Consider the following 13,029-nt stretch of genomic DNA (forward strand, 5'->3'; position numbering starts at 1 on the left):
ATTTATATTGATGTAAAACGGATTAGTAGGTTGCAGAATGAGGGTGTTTTCCATGTGATGCACATACAGGATAGCAAAATTTGGGGCAAAGCACGCTCCCATGGAGACTCCTTTAATCTGTAAATAAAAATTGTCTCTGTACAAAAAGTAATTGTTTTGAAGGGCTATGCAAAGTAAATCCATAATGAAATGAGTGGGTATTTTGTTGGGTCTTGGTCTCGTCTCAAGGAGGGCTCCTATAACTTGCAGGCCTTCTGTATGGGGAATGTTCGTATATAAGGACTCGATGTCCAGTCCTGCCATAAGGTTCTCATTCATATCATAGTCAAGGTCCTCAATGGTGTTGATTAGGTCTGTAGTATCCCTAATAAAGGTATTTGTGATAGGCACAAACTCTTTCAGAATTGCATCGATATATTTCCCGATGGGCTCCAAAACAGATCCGCAACCGGAAACGATGGGTCGTCCAGGTGGATCCTGACGGTTTTTATGAATCTTGAGTAAGACGTATAGGACAGGTGTTCGTGGATGTGGGTTGTTCAAAAAGAGAAACTCTTTGTGAGTAATTATATCCATCATTCTAGCCTCTTCTGTAACGTCCAAAATCTTGCATCTGATCTCCTGGAGTGGGTCTTTGGTCAGTAGACGATAATGTTCGGCATTGTTGAGTTGCCGTTTAATTTCACAGTCATATTTGTCAGCTTGCATTATGACAATCCCGCCGCCCTTATCCGCGGGCTTGATGATAATGTCCGTATTTCCCTTCAAGGCCACAAGAGCTTGTTTTTCGGAGAAAGGGATATTGTAAGGGACGAATTGTGGCTGCGATTGTAGTTCCGCTATGTCCCGTAGGACCAAACGTTCAAATGCCAAAATTTCAGGAGGAATAGTGGCTGAGGGCGGATTAAATGTAGAAGCAGGGTGAAAACGTGGAATCATTGATTCAGTGGTTCTGCTTCATTGTGGAAAAATTGTTTCAGTCGTATTCTCCGGAAGAATCTCAATAAACTTGACTGTAATTCCAGATAGTTGGTCCGCTCAGTGGGCACAAAACTCAACCCTCGAGATAAAATGTGTGTTTCCTCATCAGTCATGATATGATTCGGCAGGTTGAAGATAGGTATAATTTCATCATTGGTGGTGGTGGGTCGAGTTTCAGTCAAAGGAGGTTCCGTTCCTAGGGGAATTATTGGGGGAGGGTCACCATTGGTATAAGCAGTTGCGAGTTTGCCTTTCTCCTGGTAATTGCGCTTGATATTGGCGATTTCGTGGTTGCCTGGTGGGAGGTTGGCCGCGTCCGCGGCCCGGGCCTAAAAAACCTTGTGGAAGTAGTGGCGGTGGTCTGATGATGGGTCTGTTAGAACTTGAGCCTTCACCTGGGTCGGTCTCTTCTGCAGAGGTGTTAGATGACTCCGAGAAGGTTGATTATTCCTGTATCTGCCCCAGTTCTTTGTTCTTGGGGGAATGTATGGTGTATTATAAAATTCCTCGTTGAGTTAAGGATAGGTGTTCTCAACTTTATAGAATTTTATATCCTTCTGAATTTTAGTTGTTTTTGTATTTAATTCAAATGTGTTGAAGGTCGCAATGGTGGAATGTACTTTATCTAGTAGACTTTTGGCGTCAGGAATAGTAGAATCGGCTAGGATAAGTTGTTCGAGTTCCTCGATTTCCTGGAGCTCCTTTTTGCTATGTTTGATTGCCGTGTCGATACACAACACCATCCAATGGCGTGAGCATGTGGTGGATAGGTGGCTGAAACTGGCCCGGAATTTTGGATCTTGGGTAAAGATAGCGGGGGTGTTCCGGATCTAGAGTCCCACTGGGATAACACCCGAGCGTAGATAATCCGTCAACATCCGAGCATGTAGGTCGGTTCTAATTTGTTTCTTTTTGAGTTTTTCTAACCTTTCCAAGAGAACACGTGAATTGTTGGAAGGATTTGCAGAAGAAGAGGAAATGGGTGGACCTGACAGAAGGGAAGGGCCACCCATTAGGGTCTGTATATATTCTTCAGGCACTGTCCTGTACCGTCCACGTCCGGGGTACACTTGCGCTCTTCCATCGGCTGCCTTTGAATCTTGCTGCTTGCGGTAGATGGTCTTGGAACTCCCTCACTGTCCAGCGTAATGTTGTCTCTCCTGCGGTTGCGGTGATCACCTGTGGCCACTAGGCTTCACCTCAGCAGTAATGATGGGTCTCCGTCTCATGCCGCAGCGTGGCATTGCTTTATTCTTCCTGCATTGTCGTAGGCTTGTTTTATCCTTGCTTTTTTTTTTGGCTGCAGTGGATGACAATGGCCACCAGATGGCAGTGTTGCTTTGTTTGAGTTCCATTTGTCTCCGCAGTGTCTCAATGCTGCGGGCCTCCTGCTCACTCCCCTAATTGACGGGGTATGTATTTTTTTTTTATCCATTGCCGCTGCTAGTGCCCTTTCACCAGGGCCCGTCCAGGCCGTGGGACAGCTCTCCTCAATGCCGTGTGTTATTCATTTCCCCTGTGCAACTCTGATGGGTGCAGCTGCAATGACTTGCACGTTCAGCAGCCCTCATGCAATTTGGCTCTTGTGATTGAAGGCTGCCTGGGTGAGATTGTCCACACTGTGCTCTGATGGTCCCGTAGCATTGCATGGGCGCAGGTGGCGCTGCAGCCATTCTGGCTCTGCTGGTGTGCTGGGAGCCGGCCTCGAGGATGCCAGGTATGCCCTCTTCTTTTAGTTGTGCTCCAGGGAGGCAGGAGGGCACAGGCACTTTCCTTGTTGGCATCGGACAGAGGTAAGGCATCTCAGTGCGCCCCACTTGTGCTTTCGGTGCTCGGGGGACATTATAGCACTCTTCTAGTTGGCGCTGGCCGCATGCAGCCTTTCCCTTCGTCCCCCGCAGTCTCTTGTTGCTCTCCCCGCCCGCGGCAGCCTCTCACGCTCACATGCTGCGCAGGGCGGGGGAGATTGGGGGAAATGTCAGCGCTGCTGAATGTTGGCTCTACTGCCGGTGATTCCGGTCATTCTACCTGGACGCAGGGGGGGTTCCAGCTTCAGAGGGGGTATCGGGGTCCGAGGGCAGCGTCTCCTCCTACAGCGAGTGGGCTCCGCTTCGATCTGTACGTGCCCTGCAGCTCTCCCCACCGCCGCAGCTCGCCTCACTTTCACACGATGTGCGGCGGGGGACAGGGAAGCTGCAGGCAGGCCATGGGTGGGCTCCGCTGGCCTTCCTTTGCCATATGAAGTTTATTTTCGGCCGCTAGAGAGATGCGGGGTGGGATCCTGGTCACTCTCTCCTTATCTTTCAGGCCCGGGTCTCAGCACACGCCCTGCGGGTCACTCGGCAGGCTGGCGCCTATCCTGGGGGAGGGGAGGGGCACGATGTCGCCCCGCTGCTCTCTCCCCTTAACCTGTGATGAAAGTGGCTGTGGCACGCTGGGCACAGCTACCACTCCTCGTCGCCATTGTTGTGTTGGGGGCCCTAGACCCTTCATGGTAGTATTGACAGCACATGGACACAGGCTGGCTGGTGGGTTAATGAGCCTCGAGCACGTGCGCTCGGCTCCTTTTATTATCTGTGTCAGGTGGTTCGTGACATCAGTGGTGGGTGGGTGTTGAGTGTAGCATTACACTTTAAACAACTAGACTGTGTCCACTAGGACACAACAGGTAGGGAGGGGCTGTTTTTGCTATTCACCTGCTTTTGTTCTTCATAGTGCAGAGTAAGCTTGAACATATTGGTTGGGATTAGCACTTGGTACCGTCCACAGGGTTGGGATTGCTTTTGCCAGAGAATTGTGTGGAATGTACTGCTCTGCTTCAGAGCAAACACGGGTCCTGGCCAGCGCCTGTGAGTGAACTTGATGCAGACCAGGATGGCCAGACTTGTTTTCGCAACATAAGGAAGGGGGAAGAGGTTTCCAGATATCTCTCCTTGTGTTGAATAAAGGTATTACAGAGAGTGGAACTTGGCTCTCAGACAGGAGCTCGCTGTGGAGTGGACGAGTTGACACAGGGAACTTTTGCGATCCCGATCGAGACTTCTGCTTGACTGTGAGGGTTCCCCAGTCATTCTTGACATAATGTTGAAAGATACACTATTGGTGAGAAATTTCTATTACTTACTTTGAGCATATAGTCTTTAAGTTTCTTTGCTACATGCACATATTTCATATGATTTCCTGATTTGCAAGCATGTTCTCAATATCTGACTTCTTTCTTTTGACATCTAGGAAAGTGCATCAACAAGTATATTTTGTCTTTTTTTTCAAAGTGCTTTATTAATAAATACATTTATTTCATTTTGGAAGCACCTTGATAAGTGCCTCATTTTGGAAGAATGCTGAGTTCCTTTTTACTTGTGCCCTAGTGTTCCAAGTCTGAAGCAATACAACTAATATATATGCTATGATGAACTGCCTAAGTTCAAATGTTAGTGACATGGTAATATAAAAAATCTGTGAAGGGAAAAGATAATAATCTAAAAAACATTTTTTTTTATTTTAATGCTCGAGACATTGTTAATGAAATTGAAGTCTAATAAAGTGGAAGAAAGTAACTTTCAGAAAAAATCTAATTGTGCAGTATTAGTGCTGACGTATCAAGTACGAGTGAATTATCCACAGCAACAAAACTTAATATATTCCTGACTGGTTACATTAAATAAATGAAAAGAAAGAACAAGCCAAACAAACTTTTTTCTAGGGTTAAAAAAAATTGCTGATACCGTTACCTTCCACATTTGGTGTTATTAACGGGGTGGTGGGGGGACTCTGTGACTCTTGCACTCGAACTTCTGGAGGCTCCCTGTGGATTGTCCTCCTCCTCCTGGTAGGTGACCCATGGCAGGTTTTCCATGCTTCAATTATAAAGTTATGACATTGCTGTCCCTGCTTCTTCACAATATGCTTGCAGCCTTTCCATGATTTGATAACTCGTACCCAACAAAACACCACAATCATCAACGCTGCAAATATTATGGTCATCCACACTATCCAACTTTCCTCTAGTCTGAAAAACAGAAAGATAATTTCACATAATTAGTATTGTTGTAACTTCTTATTTGAAGGTTTCTGAGGCAGGTGAAGCCACCAATTTTTCACATACTCCAGATCTTTGGTGACGCCCAAGGATACGCTTATGTTGGGCATTGTGTCCTTAGTGAAATATATCCATACTAATATAATAAAGAGAGAGCCCAAACATTTGAGGTGGGTAATCTCAGGAACCACAGCTCCAATCACAACACCCAATACAGCATTGGAAAGGGCAGTTGCAGCAGAAGGACACAGGCTATGCAGACGCCCACCATATACATTTAAAAGGTAAAAGAACTGTGACAGGAAAGTAGTCCCTTGTGGGCGTGTCTGCGTTGTGCTGTGGGCGTGTGCTGGGGGCGTGACAAACGCTGGGGGCATGTGGTATGTTCCGCCCTTCATGCCATGTCTCATATTGTGTGCTAATCCCACCCTGCTCCCTTTAAATACCCCTGCACCCCATAATCATAACCCACCCTTACTCCTTAAAATACCCCAACACCCTTAAACACTAACCCATCTTAACCCTATAAATATACCCTGTACCCCAAAACCCTGACCGATCTCTAAACCCTAAAAATACTCCTGTACCCCAAACCTACCCCTGAACCCTAAAAATACCCCTGTACCCCAAAACCCAAACCTACCCCTGAACCCTAAAATACCCCTGTACCCCAAAACCCAAACCTAGCCCTGAACCCTAAAAATACCCCTGTACCCCAAACCCCAAACCTAGCCCTGAACCCTTAAAATACCCCTGTCCCCCAAAACCCAAACCTACCCCTGAACCCTAAAAATACCCCTGTACCCCAAAACCCAAACCTAGCCCTGTACCCTAAAACCTATACCTATCTCTAAACCCTGAAACTACCCCTGTACCTCATAACCCAAAACTATATCTGAACCCTTAAAATACCAAAACACCCCAAAACATATACCTAGGTACCCCAAAACATATACCTCTATACCCATACTTACCTTATCCAAACATTTAAAAAAAAAACATGCTTTTACCATTCATGCATTACAACGAATTTAGTTGTAAATGTATGCGTGGTAAAAGCATATGAAATGTAATGCCATGCGTTATAATGCCATTGCGGAGTCATGGTACTTTCGTTATGGAAGTATGCGGAGTGGTGGTATGCGGAAAGAAAGTTGCGGAATAATTGGTGTTTACCCTCCCCCAGTAAGTACATTGGTGTCACGGCGGCCCACATCTCCAGTAACATACTCATATTTTTTCACCACCCATTTGAAAAATGCACAGGTCTCTCTCATTGATGGCCAGCACCGACATAAACTTTTTAGACACACCTCCTGCCACAAGTTCTAGAATTGCGAACTTTAGAGCTGGGGAGCTACGTTCTAATCTCGGCATCAGCTCAACATCCTGTGATTCCAGGCAAATCGGTTTGTCTCCCCGTGCCTACCACAAATGAATGTGTTCTTCTGTAATGTAAATTGTGCTCATGCCATGTTGTCGAGTTCGCTCTATATAATATTGCAAGGAAAAATAAAGTAGGGAGACTCGAGTTCACACACTACTGAACGCGCACTCTTAAGTGCATCAGCAGTGCACTGTGAATCGGAGCATTTCACAGGCCTGTCACAGATAAGAAATGCTATCAAAACGAAATCCTACAAAACAATATACTACTGGCCGGCAGCAATTCATACCCGGACAACGACGGGACGGGCTGCTAGCCTATATATATATATATATATATATGTACCCCAAGTGCTTTTACTAGTAGTATGTTATCTAGTTTCACTAGTCACATGGTGTATTCACAAGTATTTAAAGAGGGCATTGTGGGAATTTAAATCTGATGTGATCAAGGGCTTTTGCCCGAAACGCGTCATTTACTGCACTGCTGAGTTTGCAGGAATAAACCCTTTTGCCAAAAACTTTGGGACTCGTTGGTCTTTGTTTAAACAGCTGAACAGCTGGGAGGAATGTGAACTGACCTTTTCCATTCATATATCTGCGGAAGGTGGTTGCTTCCGCCACAAGTCCACTCTCTGAAAGCTGTCCGTCGGACTCAACCAATCTTCACAAGTCTATGGGAATAGAATTTTACGACGGACCCTGCCTGCAGTCAACACGCCCACAAACTGGTTTGCAACGCTGGAAACACCGCTTTGAGATTGCCCGTGAGAAACGACGGAGCTGACCAGCAGGAGTTCACGCAGGTGCAGCAATAACGTGGGGTGAGTGTTGCTACTGAAACCCAGGTGGTGGGGAGGACATTTGGCAAGTGTGGAAGCCGACCAAAGATTTAGGCATCACACGCTGATTGTTGATTAACCGCAATAGCAAACTCAGCAGGGGGCAGTTTGTAATGTCGGATGAAACTGTGAGAGGACGGGAGGCGGCATCATTGGAGCTCTTCCAAAATCTGCCTAAAATTACAAACAGAGGTGCAATAGCAGGGGCCTCCGGAAATGCACAGGCTGCTCCCTTGTCCAACCAGGCTAAAATAAAAGAGCTTCTGAAACGAATGGAAAAATGCATGAGAAATGAGTGCACAAAGTGGTGGGAACATAAATCCCTTTCAATGTATGTGGCCGAAGGTCGCGTCCCACGAGGGATAAGAATCCTCTTAGCACCAAGTTAGGACAAGCCACACCCGGACATGTGTAAAAGAATGGGGGTTAACTGTTAAACATCCTAATTAAATATGCGGAAATAGACCGGCAGGAACTTCTAAAGGAAATGGAGGAAATAAATACTGAATTACGAAGCTTAGAGCCCAATGAATTAATTCCCAAACTAAAAAAGGAAACACAAGAACGTCTTAAGGCACATGAAGATAAAATAAAGGCCCGGAAAGCGTGGAAGTTTGCGCGCGATAAAGATGACTTTGAAAATGGAAGAATTTACACGTTCGCGCGCAAATTTGACAATGCTAAGCGCTTACGGATAAATCAAAAATCAGCCTTGACAAACATCACAGCCACCACAGTCATGTCAAGTGCAGGACTCAATACTGGAATACATGTGCCAGTGACAGAAAATAATGATGTGGAATCTGACAGTGGGAGCAATAGTAGCAACAGCAGTGTCTATTCAGACGATGACCTTCAAGGGGGAACAGGCGCACAAATACCACAATTAGTCTTGGATGTTGGAGAGGAGGTTGATTTTTTAGTCAACGGGCGTCTCCAAAGTTTACGCCCCCACCAACAAGCTCAGCCACAAAAAGGGCAAGGATCAACAAACGCCGCAAAGAGCGCTGGAAAAAGTGGAAATCAAAACAACAACAAAAAGAAAAAGCAGTACTGGTGCAGCAAGAAGTGAACAAAACAAAGGATAATACTATAATCAATTTCTCCACAGTAGTATTAACAACGGCGGAACAACAACTCTTGAGCTTGGGTCTTTCATACTGCCCCATACCAGATTTTAATTACACTTCAACCCGAGTGGATGTGTTCCGATACATCCGCAAACTTAAACTGCGGAAATTCTTTAACATAAAGGAAGGATCACAAGAGACTGGAATTACAAAAATAAGTGCCCCTTTAGCAAGATTTGAAGCCCGTGATGTTAGAGGACTTCTTACCCTACAACAATTAGGGGACCCCACCAGCAATAATGATGCCAGTCCCTCAACCCAGCAAGAATTGAGGGAAGCGGAAATACACCAAATGGGAGCAGGGGCGAGCCCATTTAAACCCGCCTCAAATTTTATTCCAATTATGCCAAAAGATGCGATTGACTCTTTTCATGAAGTAGTAACGGCAGATCTGAAAAAACTCGACCACCAGGTGAAACACCGTAAAAGAACCTAGGAATCTAAGGAAAAACAATACTGGGCACTGATACCAAACTAAGAAATGACCATCAAATTATTGTCTGTACATCCCATAAGGGGGGTAATATCGTCATCTGGCCCCAAACCCAATATATTGAGGAAGCCAATCGACAACTCTCGGATGAAGTATGCTATCAAAAGACAAATTTGAAAAGGTATGACCAAGCAAAAGAGAAACTGAAAAAACTTCTTTATAAATACAAAAGAGAAGGACAGATCTCTTTAGAGGAATTCAAATTTCTCAATGTCGAAGAGCCGGTGATACCTAGGTTTTACTTAATACCTAAGGTCCACAAAGGTAAAATACCAGTCCCAGGTCGGCCAATAATATCGGCCATAGACAGTGTAGCGGAACATTTGGCCCAATATACTGACTATTTTCTACAGTCCCTTGTTTCAGGTCTACCAACATACATAAGGGACACAGGGCATTTCTTACAAAAACTAAAGGACATGGCTTGGACACAAGACTGCTTGCTGGTAACTTTAGACATTGAAGGACTTTATACCAGTATAGACCACCAAACAGGACTCAAAGCTTTGGAGTATTTTTTAAGTACCAGGCCAGTGGAATAATACAACCATAACAAAATGATAATCGAATTTGTAACATGGAGTCTTTATAATAACTATTATATGTTTGGTAGAGAGATCTTTGTGCAAAAGAGAGGTGTGGCCATGGGGGCCTGCTTTTCACCCAGCTATGCGTGCTTGCACATTGGCTGGTGGGAGAAGCGGGTCCTCATGGGAGAACACCATGCTATGTTCTCAAAACATGTAGGGATGTGGGTTTGTTGCCAATAAACCTTTAAATATTATTGCACAGAAAAAGTGTCCGGGCTATCAATTCGCATTGAACTGATTCGTGAAAGCAATATATATATATATATATATATATATATATCACAAATCCTGCATTTAAAACCCACGCTTGCTTCACGCTGGATCAAAACAGGACACGGACCCAGTTGTTGTTCGGTGCTTCAAATGTTTATTGCAGCCAGATGCCTGAGACGCGTTTCGCAGCGCGAACGCCGCTTGTTCACTCGACATTTGCATTTGAGCGCGAGGGCTTTTTAAAGTGACAGTGCTATTGTGATTCAAATATCACGTGATTTACAAAGTTCATAGACATAGAAGAAACTTGTACTTTTCTGACATAGTTGTCGTAAAATACGTTATGTACAATGCGGGTCAGTAACTCGTTTCACTTTATATAAGTAAAATACATTTTTGTTTAACTATTGGTTATACGTTAAATTTTATCAAATGGTCAAATACTCATTGTAGGACTACATTAAATACATGTAAAATACATAAGTCCATTAACCCATTGTATCCTTGATATTCTCATATCACATATACAAGATTTCTCAATGACTATTGAAAAAATAATTTTTTTATGTGAATTTTACATTATTAGTGTGCTGTGTGTTCTCGGTGTTGCCACCTGGTTAAAAAAGATTCCTTCCTTATTTTCGTTTTTCACTTCTGTTACATTTATTTACTTTCCGGTGGCTGTTTTGTGCACCATTTCAAATTTGTGTTTATATATTGTATAACTTTACCATAATAAGTGTTCCCTTGATGTTATCAGCACATATTATCAGCTCTTGTGTTTCGATTACCATGTTGTTATGTATGTTTATTGTTCTATCAATTATGTGTATGTCCTCATGTTCCAAATTCTGACAGTATAATGCAATGACCCCTTAACTATCATGCTGAACAACTTTTCACACAATAATAATAAAATATTTGTAAAATATTTACAGCGATCTATCAAATTCATATATGTACATTCTATTTACAACATACCAATAAAAGTGGTGATCGGGGATATTTCATATGCTTAACAATATTCGTCTTTGGTCGTATTTGGAACAGTTTGTCAACAACTTCATCTTTTACTTTTCATCCCTTCCCTCTGTGGAACATACTTATATTTATTTAGTACACATGGATTTTTCTAAGTTAAGCACGTGTACATATCTTCGGTCAGATTCAATCCATTGGGGTGTTTTGAATCCAATAGAAGAATGTACCGTGTTTCCAGCTTGCGTAACTTATTTTCACGATCCCCACCCCTTCTGTTGGGAGCTATCGCATCAATCAGATAAAATTTCAACCCTTTATTATTCGATGCATGGTGCTTTTTAAAATGCCTAGCAACTGGATACGTGTTGTCCATATTCGTTATGGCTCGTAGATGTTGCAATATACGAACATGAGCCTGTAATTTACTAGATCCCACGTAGTTTAACCCACATGGGCAGGTCAATACGTATACTACGTATTCGTTTTTACAGTTGAGCATTTTGTTGATTGCATATGGTTTTGTTCTGAAGGGGCTAAGGTACGTTTTTGTATTTACGCCATGTGTGCATGCTTTGCAGGTTGGACATCGTTTAAAACCCTTCAGCACAGGGATTCCAGCGAACACCAGCACAAAAAGCAGGTACAGACCACAACGAAGGGTGAAGAAGTGCTTTTATTCCAGAATGGGCAGCAGCATGACGCGTTTCGTCCGGGGAACCCGGACTTGATCACATATATATATATATATTCATACCAAGAAGGGTCCTTCCGGGATCATCTCCCTCGTCAGGTGGCGCGTTGTTCGGCGAACCTCATTGCCGTTAAAGTTTTAATTCCAAACCAAAAATTGCTCGTAAGCAGACGCACACTCAGAAGCTGGGTTTGCTGTAAGTATTTATTCTCAGGTAACGCTACGCGTTTCAAACACTAACTTGTGTCTTGATCACACGAGGATGGCCCTTAGTTGTTCTACCAAGGGCTAGATAAAGTTAGACTGGCTACAGATACATATGTGCATGAATATAAGAAACTGTACCGTCACACTTCCTGACCTACTAAAAACATTGTCTGAATCACACACATCATTCTAACAGAACTTCCAATTACAGCTTACTGGACTGATGATTCTCACCAGTTCCAGATATTCTAAAGCACCAGTTTAAGCCTACATTTAACTATCCATTAACTGATCACAAATTCAAATACCTAATCCATTGTTACTATTTATATATTTTATTATTTATATTGTGCCATTTTAAAATAAACCTTAAACATTGTAAACATACCTTTACAGTATATAAAATAAATAAATAGATGTCAACAAAATTAGTTTCATAATAACATTAATTTCCATAAGTATGATAAAATAAATATTTTCATTATAGCCATCTGTATATATTCAGTCAACCTTTAAATCGATGCTACAATGAAGATAAACTAATCCTTTTTTATTCTCCATTCAAATTACTATGAGTTCTACAAATCAAAGTACCAAGGATAACAAGCTCTTTTTCTAACAATTTACCACATACAAAACCATATGACAAAAGCTTTTAGAATGAATATTACATAGCTCAGCACTCTTCTTGCTGTTATGGGGCCCTTCCATCACTAAGTCAAAACCCTATGCAAAACTGGCTAATTCATAGTAAAATGTAAAACCTTGTTTCTACAATACTTGATCACCTTCCAAGAAGTAATTTTTAATACTTTCATATAATATTGAAAATACATTGTATGGCTTGATAATTAGTGTGAATGAACCATATAACATTCCTTAGATATTTCTATGAGAACTCTTTATAAAACAAGGTTATACTAAGTTCTAGGGATTTTAAACAAATATCAATAAATATGATATGTCATGAACAGCATGCTACCACATATATCAATCAACTATCAATTTAACTTATCAGATTATGATTTTGGTAGATAACTGAGGAAAACATCCACAAGGGTAGAGTTGTCCTGTACCAATTTAGAATTATTCGTTGTATCACTATGACTTTAGAAGTTCTTACTCCACTCTCAATTTCAATTCTCTAAATTGGAATGTTTTTTTAAGTCAAAAGGCCTCTTATACATTTTTCCTTTGATCTGATCAAATGTATAATTCTTATACAATATAAAGACTAGGGAATCATGAGGGTAATCAAATTAGAAATGTAATTTAATTTTAAAGACCAACTCAATAGTAAAACCCCCAAGGTAAGCTCTTGAAACTGATTTATGATCATTAAGTCGATAGTTCCAACTCAATCCCAAAGTTCCAAATATATGTAGGTAGGCACAATCTCAATTATATTTACAATTAAACAAGCATGTCTATCAGTCCTATTACTAATCAAAAACCATACACTTATTTGATCCAATT

General features: G+C 42.4%; 1 protein-coding gene across 5 annotated transcripts in view; it reads right to left on the reverse strand.

Moving 5' to 3' along the window:
• The window catches only part of LOC147679997 (CD5 antigen-like), a 768,709-nt gene that overhangs the window by 59,254 nt on the left and 696,426 nt on the right, over positions 1–13,029 (reverse strand). For all 5 annotated transcript variants that reach the window (XM_086943540.1, XM_086943542.1, XM_086943541.1 and 2 more), the window contains one exon: positions 4,713–4,990. In XM_086943540.1, coding sequence (XP_086799666.1) covers positions 4,713–4,990 — 278 coding nt within the window. The remainder of the gene's footprint in view (positions 1–4,712; positions 4,991–13,029) is intronic.

The sequence above is a fragment of the Lissotriton vulgaris genome, chromosome 11, assembly GCF_964263255.1.
Source record: "Lissotriton vulgaris chromosome 11, aLisVul1.2, whole genome shotgun sequence".
Taxonomy (NCBI): Eukaryota; Metazoa; Chordata; class Amphibia; order Caudata; family Salamandridae; genus Lissotriton; species Lissotriton vulgaris.